The 23,755-nt window shown below is 37.5% G+C and overlaps 1 protein-coding gene across 3 annotated transcripts in view; it reads left to right on the forward strand.

The window, feature by feature from the left end:
- Positions 1–23,755, forward strand: part of LOC150080663 (myotubularin-related protein 10) — a 240,041-nt gene that overhangs the window by 131,642 nt on the left and 84,644 nt on the right. For all 3 annotated transcript variants that reach the window (XM_090381920.1, XM_090381921.1, XM_090381922.1), the window contains exon 6: positions 9,148–9,229. In XM_090381920.1, the coding sequence (XP_090238046.1) occupies positions 9,148–9,229 (82 nt within the window). The remainder of the gene's footprint in view (positions 1–9,147; positions 9,230–23,755) is intronic.

Raw genomic sequence — 23,755 nt, forward strand, 5'->3', positions numbered from 1 at the left:
TATGGCCTTAGTTGCTAATGCTCCTAAAAACCAAATAACAAACAAACAAGCAGTTCTGGGAGTGTCTAGCTATATAGTGAAGGGTTCCGCTGGGCATGTTCCTGTGCTAGAAGTTAATTCAGAAGTTGAATAACAATCTAGTCAGATAGTGCCCTGGCTTCAATTACTGCTGTGGTAATTTCCTTCAGCATTAGCAGAGAACTGTTCTCGAAATAAGACAGTACTGGAAAAGCTATACAGCAGAGATGCAGAGTTCAACTGAGAAGAGAGAGAGAGAGAGAGAGAGAAAATCAATCACTGCACTCTATGGAAGGAACCCGCACAAAGGAATCCGCCGTTAAAGAGAAGGAAGGTAAGTCCTCTGAACTGTGTTGTTTTGGAAATGCTACTTAAATAAAGTGGGAGATTATTTTAGAGTAAGGTTGAAGTTGAAGAAACAAGTGTAATAAGGAAATGTTTAGTATTGAGTTGGTTTATTGGTTGAAGTTGCAAAGAAAATTGATATTGCTAAATTAAGAGAGATTACATGGTATTGTTAGCATTAAGTTAGCAACTTATGCTTTTAAGGATGATAAATGTTCTGGTGGGAAACAAAGCAAAGAAAGAATCACTGTGCTAGTTAGCATTAGCATTAGTAGAGGCATATGATGCAAGAAAGCAAGCTTATTCAGCATCAGCCAAAAAAAAAAAAAAAAAAAAAAAAAAACCACTCCCATTTCACCCCTCCGTTCGTTCGAAATACCTGTCCAGTTGAGCTTTAAATTTGTTTAGGCTATCAACTTCAACAACAAGTGATGGAAGTCGGTTCCACCAACCAACCACCCGCTGGCCAAAGGCAAATTTCCGCACATCTATCCGACATCCGTCCTTCCTCAATTTGAATTTATGCCCTCTGAGGTGATTATTCTGAGCAAGATGAAGAATCCCATTGGCATTGAGCATGCTCAAACCATTCAAAGCCTTATACACCTCTATCAGATCACCTCGCCGGTGCCTAGTCTCCAGACACTGCAATTTGCAAAACTTAAGCCTTTCTTCGTAAGAGCAACCCTTTGTTCCATTTACTAATCTTGTTGCCCTTCTCTGTACCCGTTCCAGCAGCTCTACATCCTTCTTGAAATGAGGCCTCCAGACCTGTATACAGTACTCAAGATGTGGCCTAACCATTGCCTTATACAAGGGAATAATCACCTCCTTATCCCTGCTAGAAAAATTCCTGTATATCATTGACAAGACACCATGAGCTACTCTTGCAGCTCGTCTGCACTGCTCAGAGAACTTCATATCTGCCTGCACAATTACCCCGAGGTCCTTTTCATTCTCCACCACTGTCAGTGTAGTACCGCAGAGTTGATACGTTGCTCTGGGGTTACTGTTTCCCATATGTAGTACTTTACATTTGTCAATGTTAAACTTCATTTGCCACCTCTCAGCCCATCTGTTCAACCTTTCCAGATCCTGTTGCAGCAGCATAGCGTCAGTAGTGTCCTTAACGACCCTGCCAACCTTTGTATCATCTGCAAACTTGGACATTAAACTTGATATCCCATCATCAATATCATTCATAAACACCGAAAACAACAACGGACCCAACACCGAACCTTGAGGAACTCCACTAATAACATTAGTCCACGTTGAGCAGTGTCCATTGATTACCACTCTCTGTCTTCTGCCACTCAACCATCCCCTTATCCATAGCAGCAATTTGCCTCCAATGCCACACTGCTCCAATTTGTGCAGCAGTCTTCCATGTGCAACAGTATCGAAAGCCTTTCTAAGATCCAAATATATAATATCAAAGTTATTCCCTGCATCCAGTTCTTTTGTGACTACATCATAGTATCCAATCAAATTGGTCAGGCAAGACCTGCCCTTAACAAAACCATGCTGCGTCTGAGCTATAACGGAATTCTTGTCTAGATGATCCTGCAGTGCTTCTTTAACTAGTGCCTCCATTAATTTACCTGGAACAGAAGTTAAACTAACAGGTCTATAATTACTTGTGTCAGCCTTTGATCCTCCTTTGTGAATTGGGGTTACATTTGCACATCTCCAGTCTATGGGTACCTCCCCTGAGTCCAAAGAAGCTCTCATAATTATGGCTAGGGGTCTGCATACTTCCCCTGCTGCCTCCTTAGGATAGATCCCATCCACCCCAGGTGCCTTTTTTATGTTTATCCTCAACAATCTCTCCTCCACTTTCCTCTCAGTTATTACAAAATCATCCAGCTCATTGCCACTGTTTACTTTACCTACATCATTCTCCTTCCTGAATAACTCCTCATGCGTGAATGTAGATGCAAAATACTCGTTTAGATTGTTAGCCACCTGAGCAGGATCCTCAACTGTTGAACCATCAATATCCAGTGGACCAATCTGATTCATCCCTTTCCTTCTCAAGTTCAAGTATGTAAAGAACTCTTTTCTGTTTTTCTTTGCATCCTTTGCCAAGGATTTTTCGTAGTCTGCCTTTGCCTGCCTAATCTCCTTTGTGACTTGGTTACAGACCAACTTATATCTATCATAGGCTTCCATGTCACCCATTAATTTGTATGTATCCCATGCATTTTTCTTCTCTGCCACATGTCTCATTAGTTCATCTGACAACCATTTAGGCCTAAACCTTGAACAATATTTCTTAGTTGGTATGTAAAGCCTGGTAGCCTCCAAGATTAGTTCCTTGAATGCTTCCCATTTTGAGTTTGCTGTTGGTAACATCATCAGTTGGTCCCACTGTACAGAATTTAAATACTGTCTCAGACCATCATAGTCTCCTTTACGAAAACAAAAACCCTTCCCTTTACCTCTGATGGTAGTTACCTCCTTGAGTAAATCCCACTTCAACACACTGTGATCACTGCCACCTAGTGGTTCATTTATCTGCAGGTTCTTAATGCATGAAGAATCACTACTGATAATCAGATCAAGAGTATTGCTCCCTCTTGTTGCCTCACGAACATGCTGATGTAGAAAACAATCATCCAATAAATCCACAAAAGCCTTGCTAGTGTGCGAGTGACCAACCCACAAATTCCAGTCAATATCTGGGAAATTAAAATCCCCCATTATAAGACTCTCTGATTTACTGGCCCACTCTATTTCCCTGTACAATATCTTATTATACTCATCAGAGTCATTAGGCCTATAGCACACTCCTACTCTCAATTTTGATTTCCCTATGCTTATGTCACACCAAACTGACTCGACACTGCCCTGTCCATCGATGTCGACTGGCTTCACTTCCTTGGACTTTATGTGTTTCTTAATTAATAGCATAACCCCTCCTCCCCTCCTGTCCTGTCTATCCTTTCTATACACATTGTATTCCCCAAATTCCAGTTCCGCATTACTTATATCTGTGTGACACCACGTCTCTGATATCCCAACAATATCTGCCTTTGATGTTTTGAGCAATACCTCAAATTCATCAAATTTATTTACCAAACTCCTAGCATTGGTGTACACGCAGGTATACATGAACCTGTTTCTATTCTTAGCTACCCTAACACAACCCATGTGTTTACTTGTACCGCAATGACTACCAGCAGTCTCTGAAATATCCTGCATCTTGTTATTCAGACTTCTGCTCATTTCAATAGAAGCAGTGCAAGAATCACTTCCACCTCTGCCAGTGGCTACTGTTAATCTATTAGTCCCTGTATCCCCCCCAACTAGCAGTTTTCCGACCCACCTAACACTGCCTCGACAGCATCAGCAAAAATTCTTGCACCCTTTCTATTTAAGTGTATCCCATCCCTGTAGAAGCAATCTCTCCTGTTAACAAGTACAGTCCAGGCTGAAAAAAATTCTACCCCTTGAGCCTTGCACAATCCCTCCAGGGCCGAATTGATTGACAAGGCTCTCATCATATACTCCCTCCTATCGTGTCTGGGCAGAATTGCAGACACTTTCAAGTTCAACCCTAATTCACGGATTTTTTTCAACAGTGACCTGTACTTGCTAAGTAATTCCGCCGGTCTCCTACTTTTAATATCATTGGTGCCAACGTGTACAACAATATCACCTTTTGTGCCCTTAAAAGATGATATCCGCTCTACAACGTCATCAAACTTTGCCCCTGGCAGACATACCCTGGTCCTATTCCACCTATCCTTTTTACTAGTTGGAGCAAATATGACATGAAATGAAAAATTAAGACTTTTAGTCATTGGAAAATCAAAAGATCCAAGTCGTTTTTGTGGCACAAAATCTTTGGAAGTTGACTAACACCTTTAATAAAAAAAATAAAAAAAAGCATGGATGACAAGTGATATTTTTGAAGAATGGATATTAAAACTAGACAAGCATATAACAAAAGAAAAAGGAAAATCGTGTAGGTAACTGACAACTGTTTGGTACATCCTGCCAGTATTTCTGCCAAACTTAAAAGTGTGAAGTTGTTTTTACCACCAAACGTAACGTTAAAACTCCAGCCAATGGACCAAAGGCATTATTAAAAATTTTAAATTTCATTATCGAAAGAGAATAATAATGAAGATTGTCAATGCATTATCAGAAAATAGAAACTTGGACGTTACAATTACTCTTAGAGATTGCATCTCTGAACTGGCAAAAGTTTGAACAAATGATGTCACTGAATACACTATTCAAAATTGTTTTTCGAAAGCAGGATTTGCATTGAATACAGAAGTCGAACAACAACTGGATGAACAAGATGAACTGCCCCTTTCACAACTGAAAAACTTTTGGACATTATTAGAATCGTCTTCGCTATCAATCGCTATCAACTTCCATAATGACAGATGGAAGTTTGTTCCAGCATTCAACTACCCGTTGGCTAAATGCAAATTTCCGAACATCTGATCTACAACTGTCTTGCCTCATTTGAATCTATGCACCCGCAGGTTAGTAATCTGAGCAAGAGGAAGAATCCCATCAGCATTGAGCCTGCTCAACCCATCACCCCGCAGGCATCTAGTCTCCAGATGCTACAGTTTGCAGAACTTAAGCTCTTTCATGGTAAGAGCACCCCCTTTGTTCCCCTCATTTGCATAATTTTTTAATGCAACTGCTACATTTGGAAAAGTATCTTTAAAATTGTTTTTAAAAATATATTGTAACACTTCAGATGGAGTAATATTGTCTTTAATATAAATTTGAAGTACTCAAGTTCTTCACTAATGCTATAAACCGTCAATATCAGACTTATTATGATCAGTATCACTTAATTTAGTACGTAAACATTTGCAAAGATTTAGGAAATCGTTATATGACCTTTTTTTTTTAATTCAGAAATATTATAAAATATTTTAAATATTTTTACATGTTCTTTCATATTTCTAAACCTTTCAGTTAACGAGAAAATTGTTGTGTCCATAATTTGAAAGAAAAAAAATAATTTTGAAATTTTGTTGCAAATCCTGAATAGCTTCCTCTCTACTTTGATAATCCAAATGGCGAATTTTCAATCTTTTCCTTACAGTGCTTCTGGAAACTATGCGGCAATGTCAACGATAGTAGCCATATTATTAGCCGAATCAAGAATTTTTTTGGAATGCTTCCTCTGTTCTATTTTCTTGAAAATATTCCTTGATTTCCCATCGGTAGAGGTGTAAGGCAAAGATGTTCCATGTCCCCCATACTATTCGATTCATACGCAGAAGCACTGATGAAAGAATTCAAAGAGGTGTAAAAGTAGGAGGGGAGAAGATAAAAACAATAAGATTTGCAGATGACTAGATATTGATTGCTAATAATGAAGAATTACAGAGCTCTTTGCTCTGTATAAGTAATAAAGGAGTAAAATATGAAGATTAACAGCAATAAAACCAAGGTAATGTTAATTTCAAAGAGGCCAGGAAGAAGCAATGTAACATTAGATGGAATAATATTAGATATATTATTATATATTATGGAGGATGCGGAAAGCATAATGACAGAAAATGGAAAAGGCCTGGAAGAAATAAAAACAAGAATTGCAATGGGCAAAGAGGCATTTAGTAATAGAAAAGAATTATTGAGGAGAAGTTTCAAGAAGGAATTAAGAAGGCAAATGGTGAAAACATTAATACGGAGTGTTGTACTATATGGCTCTGAAACATGGACACTGGAAAGAGGAAATTAGATGCCTAGAAGCTTTTGAGATGTGAGTGTAGAGGAGAATGGAAAGGGTGAAATGGGTGGACAGAGTGAGTAATGAGATTTTGAGGAAAGTAGAAGAGAGAACGTTAGTAAAGAATTAAGAAGGAGACAAAATAACTTTATAGGACATGTATTGAGAAGAGAAAGCATGTAGAGGAATGGGACTGAGGGGTAGATGTGTAGGAAGAGAACTGTTGGGAGAAAGAGAATTGGAATGATGGATTGGATGATAAGAGGAAATTATGCGGGAATTAAAAGTATAGCACAAGATAGAGAAGCATGGTGCCCTGAACCTGCTTGAGGGCAGAGAACTTGAAGAAAAAGATTTTATAACTTCAAAATATAAATATGAAACACAGATCCAGAGAAGCAACTTAACATGTCTGCAATTTCATGTACTGTATTTATCTCAAATGAATTATTTGCCTACTATGTTGAATACTGGTAAGCGATGTAAGTGATCCATCTGACTGTATAAAACCAATCAGATGACTAGCGTGACTTCTGGGTATGTGGGACAAGCGATTGGTTAGGTTTTAAGAGTAACACTAAGTTACAGAATGGTTATCCCTTTGGCTCTTAATTCATGCTTAGCAGCAGCACTAATTGACTCAATTTCTTGAAGGCCAGAGGTTAGAACAATGCGTTCCCAGTAAAGTCTCTCGTAATCTGTTTGTTATATGGAAATTTTCTTTGTTCTACTGAAACTATTATAAATGTAATTACCCAGGGGAATTTTTAAAAAAATCACTAAATAGAAAATTTCTCTATAAAGAAGTTTGTTAAACAGAGATCTGACTTGTATATGTCAAAAAAATTTTGGCACTCTCCTGAACTGCCACCCGTAAGCGACGCTTACCTCGCCTACCCACTTGTGGTGGCCCTGATACAAGGAAGAGTGTTTAGTTATGATATCGGTTCGCTTCCCCCTCTCCTTAAACCTATGTACTCTAAGCTAAATTGCATATGAATGGCATATTAGACCACTACATTGCCACTTTTTTATAGATGGCATTACCTCTATACATACTTTTAACATTATTAATATACTGGCATAGACTAATTGATTATTAGTCTATGCCAGTATATTAATAACTGAAAAAAAAAAAAATAATGTTAAAAATTAGAATGATACAAAAGTGGTGTATGCTACAAATATGCAAAATTTATTTATATAATTTTTTTAATTATTAATTACGAATTTTTGCGAAACACTTGTTCACAGTTTGGGAAACACTGGCTTAGGGCACACACATACTTTTTTTTTTTTAAAGTATCAACTAGCCTTTTTTCCATTTCTTCCAAATTTGCATAGTTTCTTTTAATATATTTAATTGTCCATATTTTCTTGTTCTTTAATATTGCAGTGTGATGTGATGTTTAATAATTTATTCAATGACATTAATCAGTTCTGTTAAATTTACTTTAAATATTATCATTCTTTACTTTACATCTTGAACTGTTGGTTCAGTATATATACAGGAAGTTCTCGCTTTACGAGCTCCCAGGTTTATGAGTTTTTTTACCCAAGTATCAACAAAATTGAAAATATGCACATTAATTGCAAAAAATGAATGTTAAACATTCATAAATACTGCATTCCAAACCACGTGTTAAAAATTAGCTATACAATACAGTGTACCCCGTTTTACGATATTAATCAGTTCCAGAGACACCATTGTATCGTTCAAATATCGTAATGTGAACCCAATAATACATTGTTTTTTGGTAATTTGTTTCAAGATCTCGGAAGTTGAAATTTTCGCTGTATAACTAAGCTATTTATCTCTCTAAAATGTCATTTTTAAGGTCACGACCGTGACCTTAAGGCCATATAAAAGGTCGTGAGGTGGGTTTGTAAATTGTATTAGTTACCAATTCAAATCATTAAAATGCACTACACTTTCATCGTTATCATATGTTCCGTTATAAGAATAAATTTTAAACGCCTTTGTGATATTTTTCTAAAGCACATTTCTAGAGGACACGACCATAAAACAATTTGTACTTTCCGGAAAGGTTTATTGGACTTTTTTGTTACTGTAAGCAATTATAAACGGGTAATAAACTCTATCTTTTTGCATTTGCGAAAATACCGATAGCTGGAATTGTGTGGGTTTTTTACGTTATTATGGTATAACCTTTACTGAAATCTTCAATCGTATAAAACCGAAATCTACAATCGCTTTTAAATATCTTTACTGAAATCTTCATTCGTCTAAAAAACATAAATAAATTTTCAGAATCTTCTCTTCATTCCTTTTTTTTTTTTAAGCTTCGTAAACTTGTTACTCCACGCGAATCGTGTTAGTTGCAATTTGTGTTAAAAAATGCTTATGCATGCAATCATGAAATTTATAATTAAAAGAGAAGATTATCTTGGAAACGAGTGCCGAGCCAATAATGAGTGATCGAGTGTGCCTTTATTCGATGATGCTGAAGAATAAACATTCTTTAACTATTAGTCATAAATAATTTCTCTATTATTATAATTTGTGTGATTTTACAGGCTACGTTTTTATTTCGTTCGATAATCAATCATTGTTTAAACATAAATTAATTAGCTAATTCCTGCTTTACAAGCGCACGCTAGGAACGAATTAACTCCTAAAGTCGCGAACTACTTGTACATATAATAATAATATATTATTTATATGTGCTGTTTGGATAAAAATGATGAAAACATATAGCTTTGATGAAACCTATCCCTGACTGTTAACAAAAATGTGCATGCTGTAGTGCATATTTCTATTTTGTGCCTTTTTTTTTTTTTTTGGAATGTATGTTGTGTGTTATACCAAAATCAGCATTACTTCTTCTATAGCAGAATAAGCTGCACAGTACCCACAAAACAAAGTGTAATTTGAAAAATTCAAAAATCAATTTGATTATAAAATAATTCTCAAGTGTTGTATCAGTTTAAAGTTTAATTCTGTTTGGCATGATTATTTCAGTATTTTGTATGCTTGATCTTTCTTAAATGTAAGAGCTCTCTTGCATTTTTTTAAAGTAAAATCTTGATTGTAAACTTAAAATTTCTTGTAGGTGACAAGTGCTATTCTTCATCATTCATTTGTACCTAAAATTCAGCTGCTGTTTACTTTTGACTATAAAGATCCTGTGAAAGGTTAGTTAAACTTTTATAGTTGTTAATAACTTGCCAAGACATTAGTGTTAAACAATTTATAAAAGAGAAATCTCTCCTGTCACAATAATTAGAAGGCAAGTATGGTACCTGTTATAAAATTACATGGAATATTCTTCACAAAGGAAATGTTTTAAAAAAGAAAATTAAAATGAGGAGATTCAAAAGAAGAAATGTTTAAAAAGCAAATTTAACCCTCTTCCAAGTGAGTTTCCAGGCATATGTAAACTGCCTGGTATGAGGTTTTTTTTTTTTTTTTTTTTCAGGGAATTTGAATTTTGTAAAATTAAAAAAAAAAAAAAAAAAACTGTAATTGCTTTTAAATATCAAATTTTTCCTATTGTGACTTAATAGCCTAGCAGTAAAATGCAATTATTAGCAAAATTAAAATCTCATTGCTACTTTGTTTTTTCAATGCAGTAAATTTAGGCTCACGCCTAAAAGTTTGGAATCATGTTGCTTAATTTTTAAAGTTTTTATTAAAATAGGACCAACTTGTTTATCAACTTTTATTAAAATATTTTTTCTATTATATGCTAAAATCAAAAAACTTAAATATTATTTAAGAAATTTCTAGAGTATTCAGTAATATTCCAGAAAGGTGTAGAAGACTCCTGAATGTGGTAAAGCATTGCTGAAGATTCCTGAATGTTGTGTATGATTCTAGAATATTCCAAAAAGTGGGAGTATTGTTTCAATATTATGGAAGATTGATGATGATTCTAGTGTTTTGCCATAATATAAATTGAGGAGTAAGAACTGTAACAAAATCACACACTCTTATAAAAAGAGCATTTGGTGTAAGTTTTGTGTGTTGCATGATAAACATATCAAGAAATAAGGAACTGAGTGTTGAAAAAAAGAAGTGCTGTTATAACTGTGTATGAAGAAAGTTATTCCACAAGAAGTATTGACAAAAAGCCAGGTGTTTCATTAAAAGGAGTGCAAACTACCATTTGATTCAAGGAGACTGGCAGTTTAAAGAACAAACCACAATCAGGATGACCATATAAGAACGGATGCATAAAATAAGACCGTAACACTGATTCTAGCAACCAGTTATAACTTGGGATTCTTCAGGTGTTACCATCCTTAAAATCTTCATGTGTGAATTTGCAAAATATTTATTTTGTTTGTCAGCAACCAGAACAAGGTCATCAGCAGTTATGACCTATCTAGTGGGTGAGTCTTCATCATCCCTTTCATTTTAATGTTATTAACATAAATAAATTCTTGCTCCTTTTCTGTGCTTGCTTAGCCAGACTGCCTACAATCTACCTTAACTTGCCTAACCACCTTAGTGACCTGATTGCAGATTACTTAGTACTTACCCTAGGTTTCCAATGTTGCCTGCTAATTTGTAATCTCACTACACAGTTTTTTTCTCTGCTACTAAACCTTGAACAATTTCTCTGTTTAAGCATATAATTGAAGTTTGCAATGTAGTAAACCTGTAAAATAATTCCATCGTAAAACAAGAATAGCAGCATTATTTCCCCCCTCCCAACCCTATCATTTGCGTTCATAATATCTAGTGTTACCTTTTGCTGTAATCTTTTCAGCATTTTCTTGGATTTCCACAAATATAAAGCAGTAACCTTTTTCATAATTTTCAGTGATATTTCACATATTTTAACCACTCTTTGGTGGTCATCTAAATTAATTCTTTTTAGATATTACAATAATCTCGGCCATTTTGGACATTTGTCATATACATACATATATACATGACCATTTTGGACATTTGTCATAACCTATACTTCTCTGTTCCACCTTCATTTTATCTCCAATAATACTATTCTTATTAGTTTCTTTGCCCTCAGATAAAATACCATATTTTACTGCTTTGAACTTTCCAGTATATGCTAAGTATTTCTGTACGGTTGTCTAATTTCTGCCATTTCACTTACTCCATTATATGTTTTAGATATATGCGTACACACACACACACACACACACACACACACACACACACACACACACACACACACACACACACACACACACACACTGTCCATTCAAAACGTGATTTGTCTGTCTGGTGGCACACTTGTCATAATGAGAATCAGTAAATGCTATACTACAGGCTTGTGCCATGTGGTTTATACAAAGTACTTGATTGACATGGGCAAGGCATATAATCTGATGGACTTTGAAAAAAAAGGGGTGATTGTTGGGTACCAGTCTAAAAATGGCAGCGTTACAGAAACTGCAAATCATGTGGCTTTTCTGTGGTGGATAGTGGACTGAGAAGCAGACACCCACACCTCATCAATGGTCATGGTGATCATAGGCTGGCCTGCCTTGTGTGAGCTGATAAACAGAAAATGGTGGAATGGCTGACCACAGACTTTTAACCAGGGGATGACCAGCAATGTTTCCTAGACAATGATTCACTGAACCATGTGGGCACTTACTGCTACCTTACACCCAATGCTAACAGTGCGTAAAGTTTGAATGGCATCATTGGACCATTGATGACTGGAAAAAGGTTGCCTTTTCTAATGAATCACATTTCCTGTGGATAATAGATGGACTGAACAGTGACAAACTGCAGACAGGAGTCACTCTAATGGCCTGGTCCAACAGAAACAGGCATGTGGGAGGAGTGTTTTGGTATGGGAGATGTTTCCCTGGGAATTTCTTGGAGTCCTCATGCCCCTGGACTGAACCCTGAATGCTGAAAGCTACCTATATATTGGGGCTGATCAGGTGCACTCCTTTGTGGTGACTGTCTTCCTGGATGGCACAGGTGTATTCCAGCAGGATAATGCACCCTACCATATTGCTGGTATTGTTTGAGAAATTTGCCGTCCAGGTGCAACCTTGGCCGGCAAATTAGCCAGATATGAATCCCATAGAAACCGCTGGGATTATTTGGATTGACAGATCTGGCATTTGGATCCTCCATCACCTATATTAGATCTGTGGTATGCAATCCTGGCAAAATGTACTATTGTATACCTCCTGTAATGTTCGGAGGCCTTATATGGTCCATGCCTCACCCTGTGGCAGCAGTACTGGTCGCAACAGGAGTACATATCCACTATTAGGTATGTGGTCACACTTGCCCTACCATTAATATGCAGACACATACATATCTACAAATAACCTTTATTTACAGGAACAAATAATGTGTGCTGTGTACTAATGTGTAATAATAATAATTTTAGCCTATATGACAGCATCTAGTTTCCATGGAACACCCCACCAATTTATTGTAAATGTTCTCTGACATTTTTTGCCATTCAGCCTTCAAAGTGGCAACCAATTGCTCTGTTTATTGAGCAGTCTTTCCTCACATGCACCCAAAAATCACTATCCCAGAGATTCTCCATACAATTGAGATCAGACTCTGGGCTGGCTTGTCCAACTTTTCGATGCTCATTTCCTCACAACATGAGTAATATGACCTGAGCATTGCCCTGCTGATAAAGGTATGGGCCTTCTTCGATGTGCTGCCAAAATTTGTGGTAACACATTGTCCAAAACAACAAATGATCTCATGCCAAACCATGAAAAACCCCATACGACCACTTGCTACATCGCCAAAACTTCATTGTCTTCACTGTCACATCCAGGAAATACCATCAGACTGGCAGACCATGTCTGTGACTCGACTCACTCCAAGGCGCAGCTTTCCATTAGTATGCAGTCCAAGAACAGTGAGGCGTAAACCAAGCTAGGATGGCATCTGGCATTAGTCAGGGTGATTAGGGGCTTGAGGATAGCTGCGTGACTCTGGTAACCCATATCATGCAGCATTCTGTGTACTTACTGATACTGACATGTGTCCCAACTGTCTCACTGAGGGCCTGCATGTACTGCAACAATGTGTGTGAGTTTTACCCATGTGCATGTACACTTTTTTGTGAAGTATTTAATATGGTAATTTTTTCATAATTACTTCCTTGTACATTTCCAGATATACGAGGCCTTGGTTCAAATCTCAGTTATTTCCATTTCCACTTAATCTGCTAAGGCCCACTTACTTTTTCGAACAGAATCCCAATTATCGGTTGTTCGACCACTGCTCATCTCAGTTGCCCTAATTATTCACTGTGCAGTTATTTTTGCTTCAAAGGTGGTACTTGTGCATATGATATTCCCTATCTGAGACAGTAATTTGGAATCCCCTCTTTTCAATCTTCTCTGACTAAAAATCTCTCTATCCCATTCTCTCAAATTCATCTGTTGCCTCTATCATTTTCCCAACTCTACAAAGACTGGAGAAAGTCTTTTTGACTTTCTCCAGTCCAGCTTTCCTAACGGTGAGGTAATTTTCCTTGATGATTTTAATGTCCACAACTCCAACTAGCTTTTATTTTCTAGTCACACAGACTTAGCTGGTCAAGATACTGAGGTATTTTGTAGTTACCAATGACCTTGCATAGATTTTTAATTTACCTTCCAGAATACCAGATAATCCTAACCTCACAGCCAACACTCTTGATCTTTTTCTCAAACAGTCATTCCAAGTACATGGTTCTCTATTCCAATGGTGTCCCTCTGGGTTCAGTGTTGAGGCCCATTGTTGTTTTGTATATTTATCAATGATATTAATGAAGGTATATCAAGCTTAATGTCAAAGTTTGCAGATGATACAAAGGTTGCCAACATTGTTAATAACAGTAATGACAGTATGTTGCAGCAACAGGATCTGGAAAGGTTGAGCAGATGGGCTGAGAAGTGGCAAATGAAGTTTAACATTGACAAATGTAAAGTACTACATATGGGAAACAGCAACCCCAGAGCACATATCAACTCTGTGGTACTACTCTACCACTGACAGTGGTAGAGAATGAAAAGGATCTGGGGGTAATTGTGCAGGCAGATATGAAGTTCTCTGAGCAGTGCAGACGGGCTACAAGAGTAGCTCATGGTGTCTTGTCAGTGATATACAGGAATTTTTCTAGCAGGGATAAGGAGGTGATTATTCCCTTGTATAAGACAATGGTCAGGCCACACTTTGAATACTGACTGCAGGCCTGGAAGCCTCATTTTAGGAAGGATGTAGAGTTGCTAGAACGAGTACAGAGAAGGGCAACAAGACTGGTGGAGGGAACAAAAGGGTGTTCTTATGCAGAAAGGCTTAAGTTCTGCAAATTGCAGCTTCTGGAGACCAGGCACCTGCGAGGTGATCAGATTGAAGTGTATAAGGCCTTGAATGGATTGAGCAGGCTCAATGCTGATGGGATTCTTCCTCTTGCTCAGATTGCAAACCTGAGGGGGGCATAGATTCAAACTGAGGAAAGACAGTTGTAGAATAGGTGTGCGGAGGTTTGCCTTTAGCCACCGAGTAGTTGATTGCTGGAACAAACTTCCATCGAATAGATCAGTGAAATGGGAAGGGGGTTTGGGGGGCTGATGCTGTATAAGCATGCTTTCTTGCATCATGTGCCTATGCTAATGCTAATACCGTGAGAATTCAACATGCTCAACTCGTTCAAGGCCTTGTACACCTCAATAAGATCATCTCACAGGTGCCTAGTCTAAAGCCACTGCATTTTTGCAGAACTTAATCCTTTCTTGGTAAGAGGACTCTTCGTTCCCTTCACCAATCTTGTTGCCCTTCTCTGTACACACTCAAGTAAATCTACATCCTTCCTAAAATGAGGCCTCTAGTCCTGTATGCAGTACTCAAGGCATGGCCTGACCATTGCCTTATACAAAGGGATAATCACCTTCTTTTCCCTACTAGCAAAATTCCCGTATATCATTGACAATACTCCATGACCTGCTCTGGCAGCCTGTTTGCATTGTTCAGAAAACCTCATACCTGACTGCACAATTACTCCCAGATCTTTTTCATTTTTTACCACCCTAAGTGTAGTACAACACAGTTGGTACGTTTCTCTGGGATTACTTCTACCGGTATGCAGTACTTTACATTTGTCAATGTTAGACTTCAGTTGCCTAGCAGACTGCCATTACTGTCATTAACAACCCTGCCAACTTTTGTATCATCTGCAAACTTAAACATCATCAGGTAAACTAAATATACCTAAAATCTAGCCAGGAACACACCTTTATATAAGGCAATGGTCAGGTAAAGGCAGATTATGAGAAATCTTTGGCAAAGGATGCAAAGAGAAACAGCAAAGAGTTCTTTACCTATGTAAACTCTAGAAGGAAAGGGATGAATCAGGTTGGCCCACTGGATATTGATGGTTCAACTGTTGATGATCCTGCTCAGGTGGCTAACAAACTAAATGAGTATTTTGCATCTACATTCACACACGAGGAGTTATTCAGGGAGGGGGAATGCCAGAGGTGAATTAAACTCTGGCAGTGAGCTAGATGATTTTGTAATAACTGAGAGCAAAGTGGAGAAGAAATTGTTGAAGATAAACATAAACAAGGGACCCGGGGTGGATGGGATCTATGCAGTTATATTAAAGGAGGCAGCAAAGGAAGTAAAGCAAACCCTTGAAGATGTGCAAATGTGACCCCAATTCACAAAGGATCAAAGCGCGACACAAGTAATTGTAGACCTGTTAGTTTAACATCTGTTCAGGGAAGTTAATTGAGGCACTGGTTAAAGAAGCACTGCAGGATCACCTAGACAAGATTTATGTTATAGCTTTGACGCAGCATGGTTTTGTTAAGGGGAAGTCTTGTGTGACCAATTTGATTGGATACTATGATGTGATCACAAAGGAACTGGATACAGGAAATAACTTTGATATCATATATTTGGATCTTAGAAAGGCTTTTGATACTGTTGTACATTGAAAACTGCTGCACAAATTGTAGCAGTGTGACATTGGAGGAAAATTGCTGCTATGGATAAAGGGATGGTTGAGTGATAGAAGATAGTGGTAATCAATGGACACTGCTCAACGTGGACTAATGTTATTAGTGGAGTCCCTCAGGGTTCAGTGTTGGGTCCAATGTTGTTTTCTGTATTTATAAATGATATTGACGATGGTATATCAAGCTTAATGCCCAAGTTTGCAGATGATATGAAGGTTGGAAGGGTTGTTAAGGACTCTAATAACAGTACGCTGCTGCAACAGGATCTAGAAAAGTTGAGCAGATGGGCTGAGAGGTGGCAAATGAAGTTTAACATTGACAAACATAAAGTACCACATATGGGAAGCAGTAACCCTTGAGTAACGTATCAACTGTGTGTTACTACACTGACAGTGGTAGAGAATGAAAAGGACCTGGGGGTAATTGTGCAGGCAGATATGAAGTTTTCTGAGCAGTGCAGACAGTCTGCAAGAGTAGCTCATGGTGTCTTGTCAATGATATACAGGAATTTTTCTAGCAGGGATAAGGAGGTGATTATCCCCTTGTATAAGGCAATGGTCAGGCCAACTTTGAGTACTGTATACAGGTGTGGAGGCCTCATTTTTAAGAAGGATGTAGAGCTGTTGGAAAGAGTACAGAGAAGGGCAACAAGATTAATGAATGGAACGAGGAGTTGCTCTTACAAAGAACGGCTTAAATTTTGCAGATTACAGTGTCTGGACACTAGGCACCTGCGAGGTGATGTGATTGAGGTGTATAAAGCCTTGAATGGTTTGAGCATGCTCAATGCTGATGAGATTCTTCTTGCTCGGAATAATCACCTGAGGGGGGCATAGATTCAAATTGAGGAAAGACAGTTATCGGATAGATGTGCGGAAATTTGCCTTTAACCAGCGGGTAGTTGATTGGTGAACAGACTTTCATATTTTGATGTGGAAGTTGATAGCCTAAATAAATTTAAGGCTTAGCTGGACATGTATTTGAAATGAATGGAGGGGTGAAATGGAAGTGGGGTTTTTTTTTTTTTTTTTTTTTTTTTGGCTGATGCTACATAAGCTTGCTTTCTTGCATCATGTGCCTCTGCTAATGTTAATCTTCTGCACTATAATGAAAGAAAACTTAAATTGGGTTCCACCGATACAGATGCTTCACAATTAATCTTTACTGGTGTTTCCAAACTCTTCTCAAATGCTTTCACTATAATGAAAGAAAACTTAAATTGGGTTCCACCGATACAGATGCTTCACATTTAATCTTACCAGTGTTTCCAAACTCATCTCAAATGCTTGACAAGCCCCTCCTATTTAGGAGAGGGTTGTATAGCATATTCCTCCAAGGAGTACTATGTAGAAGCCATCATTAATTCTTCTCTTTCTAACTAAATCTTTTCTCCTGGTATGTGCTTTCCTCGTCTGTCTTTCGAACTTATTTAGCAGTTTAAAGTTGATATATTCTTCTCTGTTTACTACCAATATCGCAAGGAAACTTGATGCCATTCTATTTTCTAACCTGTGTGTGTGTGTGTGTGTGTGTGTGTGTGTGTGTGTGTGTGTGTGTGTGTGTGTGTGTGTGTGTGTGTGTGTGTGTGTGTGTGTGTGTAAATAAGACTCATTTTGTTATTATTTGTGTATCTTTCCTTCTTGCCTCAGTTGTGTCGGGTTTGTTGTCTCTAGTCAGTTATGTATTTGTCTGTCACAACAATTAAATGGATATTTATTTATTATTTTGTTTACTGCTAGATAATACAAAAATTTTCCCCTAAATATGTCAAGTGCTTAAATGCTCTTAGTGATTATATAGAAAAATAGTGAAATTTTTAACCTAAATAATTTTTGAATAAAATTTTATATCTTGATATTTGTGTAGTGTGTGGAAAACTTGGGTCTTTACTTTCTGGATGTGCCTCATATTGTTCTCAAATTCACTGGTCATTTTATTTAATTGCCAAATTCTTGCAGTGAGTGTTTTATTTATGTGTAGGATAAGTGACTGGTGTGCATTCAGCTAGTCCAGAATGTTTATAGTTACCTCCAGTTGCTTTGTCTTGTGTTACTTCATGGAGTCTAATTTGTTTTAATAACTAATGGTTTTACTCCTCTTAGAATAAATGACAATTAAAAGCAGAACAAGCTCATTTCTTCTGATGCAAGAGAAAGATTCAGTTAATCTATTATTTTCTTATTACTTATCAGCCTGTTACATTTCTTTTTTGGAAATATAGGGAAACAAAAAATGTGAACAGTTGCATTTTCACATAGTTTTTCAATATTTAGCAAACAAAGTGTCTATAAATTGAACTTTGTTTGCTGTTCGCATTTAGTTTTCAGGGTTACTAGTGAAGAAACAGAAACTGAAGAAAAAGAATTTAGTTCAAACAAATAGTTCTGACAATAATATCAGTAAGAGTGAAGATTGTTTTCCACATCAAAATGCTGTGAATAAATTTGACCTTAGAGACAAAACAGAAGAGACTGATCAACAAAGTAAAGAGGGAAATACTTTCTATTAACAGAAAGAAGCTGAGCGTGTAATTGATAAAATGCTAAAGGCAATTTACAATAGTACAGTAAGTCCCCAACATACGTAAGAGATGCGTTCCAGGATTTCTTACGTAAGTCTAGTTTTATGTAACTCAGGAATGACTAATAAAATATTGCTACTATATCCCTAATATGCCAAAATTTCAAACACCACATAATATCCTCACAAGAATGAAGAAAAATATTTATATATTTTTCAATTAATTAGTTATATATATTTTTATATTAGTTATATATATATATATATATATATATATATATATATATTGGATAATGCTTAAAATAGTTGGAAACGGAATCTTTTATAAAAAATAAAAAGGTACAGCATACATCAGAGACAGCAAAAAGCATATTCCTCTACATGATGCTTGAAATATAACCATAAAAATAAATTAGAATGAGAGTTAAAATAAAATAATGCCAGCAGTATGGCAAGAAAGACAAGAGCAAAAATAGTCTAAATTAAATCAAACCAAGCAGGGAGGGAAGAGAGGGGTAACAAGAGTAAAAATATATTGCAGCAGAAACTCTCTAAAATAATTTAGAAAATATAAATGTAAGAATAATAATTCATTGAATTTTAAAAGCCAATTAAATAGAAATTTAACCGTGCCCCCTCTGACGGGCACCAGGTCCAAATTTATGTGAAATATCACCAACAGAGATGTAAACCACTACAATAAAACAAAAATAAACCAAAAATAGACTGACCATTACGCTCCATCTTGACAGAGGACCACAAGGCCAATAATGGTCAAGGAATCGCTGCATTTCGAACGCTAGACAAATCACCATAAAGGAGAATCGATCGAAAGATCAGTCCGCCACCCGATCCCCAGATCGAACCGCCAATGCAGAGGACTTGAACAGCGGTGGTCCTGATGCAGCAAAAATTAAAAATAGAACAGATAAGAGTCCTCCAGTGCCAAACCACACTACTGACAAAAGTAGTAGGGGCGTAATGGTCAGTCTATTTTTGATTTATTTTTGTTTTGTTTTATTGTAGTGGTTTACATCTCTGTTGGTGATATTTCACATAAATTTGAACCTGGTGCCCGTCAGAGGGGGCACCATTAAATTTCTATTTAATTGGCTTTTAAAATTCAATGAATTATTATTCTTACATTTATATTTTCTAAATTATTTTAGAGAGTTTCTGCTGCAATCATAATACAAGACTTTGGATCAGTGCTGGTGGGCTGTATAAGTTTTGTTTGGATGGAGTAACCAGTGATTTTGTACGTGTTACCCATTGGAACCTTGATAGCGTAGGGCTCCTGGATTGCTACAATATCAATCTGATATTGTAGCAATCCAGGCTTCAGCTGCTTGTCTGATTTCATTTGGGAGCATTGACCGTTAATCTGTATAATGCTGAGGCTTAGGATGGGGTTGTTGCTGTCATAGTTGTCCTGTGTATGAGAAGATGTAGCTGCCAGGCTTGACTGGTGCAAAACTGATCTGGAGATGTTGATATTCTGGGCAAGTAACCTCTCTAACTGAATGTTGGTGATCCTTCTTCCTATGCTTGCAATTTATACAGCTGAGGGGTTCACCTTAGTTTGGGCACTTTGCATGCACATTCCAACTCCGGACACAGTGGCGCAACATGTTGGTGAAGTGGAGTGATGTATGCCAGTATCCCAGGCAAAGAAAGCACCTTGTGACAACCGTAAAGGGCCTGAACTTGTGGGTACTACAGCCAAGAAAGATTCTGTTCAGAGACATAACTTTTTTAAACAGGCTAGGACTGAGTGTTATTACTTGGTGTGCTATTGCATTTCTTTTTGCGTTTGTGGAAAATCTAAATGTAACTTCCTTCTTGACATCCTCTATGGTAATTCCATAGTCTGCTAAGTTCTTGCTGGAACAAATCTTCTAGGGGGTCTGCCGGTAGTTGCAGAATTGGGGACATTGTAAATAAGAACTGAGGGGTTATTAAGCTTAGGAGGGCCGACCGATACCCCAGCTGAGTGAAGGGAGCTGGCTGTGAAAATATTATCTAAGTCCTTTTGGAGGCAGCTTATAGTAAAACCCCTTTATTGCATATGGGGGTTTAGTTATTTCACTTTAATCATTTTAAACTCATTAAGAGTATTCTGAACAAATTCTTTGACTGTATTGCTAGTTTTCAGCTTGGAGTCATCAGTGGCTCTAAGGATGAGAATATGTTGAGGTCTTTCAGGCTCTGGCTTGTTGTTCAGGAGGTTAGGAATAGGATCTGGGTTTGTTGAGAGAGAATTGGGTCTTGCAACATCAGCATATGAGCAAACTGGAGGCACACAACAGGTAGTACAGTTTTGGTCCTGATCTGAATTCTCCAGTGGGTTGGGTGAGAACTTGGAGAAAGTATCAGTGACTTTTTCTAGAACCATCTCCTCAGCACTCTTCATTGACTGTCTTGAGCTTCTTGTTGTCTATGAGGAGTGCCATGGAGATGTTTCCAGGCTGTTCCACAATTCTTGTACTGTTGCAGGAAGTCTTATCACTATTGAGGAAGAGAGCTGATGCTCTCGAAATCTTCAGGTTTTTTAACGCTTTTAATCTTTATATTTAGCATATTTTATAGTAAATGATTTTATTATAGTTTTAGCATTCCATAATATACAGCCATCAGTTTATTGTAAATTATAGTAAATTATATAATATTTTTATATATTCTTTGTTATTTGTAAAATCTTAGTTACAGTAAAATTCATCTAATGGTTGGTGTATGATTTCACTTATTTCCTAGACATGAATTTTCCTGACCTCAGAGGCCTCTTTCAGGATATTGTACATAGTTACCAGCTGACTTCATAAATCTATTAGCATTGTGGTTTAAGAATGCGACCAGCTTTTTATGGAGTATTGCAACAACCCGATGCAGGGGTGCAGAGTTGTCAGCATTAACTCTTCCAGTATGGGCACAGGGAGCTAGGATAGCAAGTCTACCAGAAGGCTAGATACCAGAGGCAATAGCTTGGTCAAGAGCTGATTGGGAAGGTAGGGTGGTTGGAGTAACAGGAGCTGAAGAGATAGTATGAACAGTGCTAGATAGTGTTGAAGAGGCTGCTAGAACATGGGCAGTGATGCTAGCTGAAGGAACTGGTGTGACAGACGTTTCTGAAGTTTCCTGTGCCAGTTGTGATGCAGGAAGTGGTGGAGAAGCTGGGGAAGACATGAGAGCTTAGGTAGCCATAATGAGGGAGAGCAAGGAGTAGTTGGATCTGGAGAGGCTGAGGCACGGGATCTGAAGGCAGCTGCAGCGACCAGAGGCGATATGCTGAATTCAAATTTGGATGACAAAAGTGGGTCTGGATCAGAATAAAAAAAAAAAAAAAGTAAAGTACAGCCATTATCAACCCACTGCAGGATGGAAGCCTCCTCAACAATTCATGCTGAGGGAAATGGACCATAATCTGCCACGCTGGTCCAGTGTGGGTTGGCAGATCGACCGTATTCAGCAGTCAGGGGCTTGAACCTCGGTCTACTTAAAGAGCGTGTGCTACTGCACTCCCGCTCCTGACCACTTGGCTACGGAGGCATGATAATTTACTGTTCTCGCCCATCAGGGATGGCCCAGGAGAACAGATTTGTTGTCGATATTTCGACTTCATACTGCTTTTCTTTTTCTTCTTTTTAGGCATAAATCTGTTGAGGGCCTGAAGGGGAAGAAGCACTGGTGCCTCAGAATCATCTGCAGCATCCTCTGCATCAGTGGAGCTAGACCCTTCACGTGGAATCATAATGGTTGGTGACTTTCAGAAAGTTGGATGATTCCCCCACCCCACCCTCCGCAGTTAATTAGTAGTTTCAAAGTCTACTGATTTTTAGACAGTCTCCTGAAAGAGTCAACTGAGAATGGGAGAAATTCTCCTGGAAAAGATAGTTCCAACTAATTCCAAAAGTGGGCACTGATGGGTAAAATTTAATATATATAGCCACTATATATATCATGATTACTAATACCGTCAACAAAGGACTGTATTATCATATCTTGTCACAGTTCAAATTAAAGATCAATTATTAATTATCACCTTCAATTAACCCTCTGGTTAGCCTAGTTCATAATCGTGACATTGATATTTAATAATCATTTTCAAATACTATATTAATTTGAGTTCTAAGTGCCAGTTTCAATTGAGTGTTTATGCTAGCCAATCAGAGCTGGGTCACATGACCAAAGCACAGCAAACAAAGCTCTAATGTTCCACTTTAGGAAGAAGCAATGGCTACCACTATGTAGTTGTAATTACTGTACAAGAGCACCAATCCATAAATAAACTAGCATGAATATATAGAATCATATAGCAAAATACACATCTGATCTAACTCAGGGAGCACAAAATAAGTAGTTAAGATTAAGCTAGATCAGTAGTAGTAATCAAATTAAAAATAACAACATATAACAACAGCCTGCCAAATGTGTGGCGTAGCCTAGCCATTGTGCACGCCGTGGAATCAACCAACACAATGCAAAATTTTAAGAGTCAATATAACTATTAAATGCCTTAGACGTTCGGCATGAAAAACACATCGAAAAACTCATCGTCACCAGCGGATTCAGGGGCACACAAAATTAATCCAAGAAATGCTATTATACCCACTTTATAATCAACACAAATCTTGGAGCACAAAAAAAAGTAAACCTCTGAGGTTGTAAAGCTTGTTCAACATCAAGCGTGGATTGATTAATAGTTGTTACAATTGTTACTAGCTTTAGTGTATCGGAAAAATAAAGCTGGAGATTTGAAAATGAGCCATTTGAGATATGCTACATTTTTGCCTTGGACAGCCTTAGCGCATGAATATTGGAAAGCCAAAGTTTAGATTAAAATTTTAGGATGAAATGTGGAATAAAGGATGTCATCCCTACAAGAATACACTGTCCGAATACACTAATACAGTAATCCAATAAAGGCAAAAAAAAAAAAAAAAAAAAAAAAGAATAGAAATCACAAAAATCACCCATTCCTGTCATTAACCACCCTATCAGCAAACTTATACATGTCACTTTGTCTTCATCAATATCATTAAATAATGGAAACAGTAAGCGGCCACTACTGAATCTCCACAGGAAGTGGATTTTCCACTAATAACAATCCAGGAAGAGCAGTTCCAATTAATAACTACCTTCTGTCTTTGGCCACTCAGCCATCCCTTTATCCATAACAATAATTGTCCCTAATGCCACACTTCCAGTTTGCACAAAAGTTTTTCATATGGGACA

Source organism: Mastigoproctus giganteus, chromosome 9 (assembly GCF_048544385.1).
Source record: "Mastigoproctus giganteus isolate SK-2022 chromosome 9, ASM4854438v1, whole genome shotgun sequence".
Lineage (NCBI taxonomy): Eukaryota > Metazoa > Arthropoda > Arachnida > Uropygi > Thelyphonidae > Mastigoproctus > Mastigoproctus giganteus.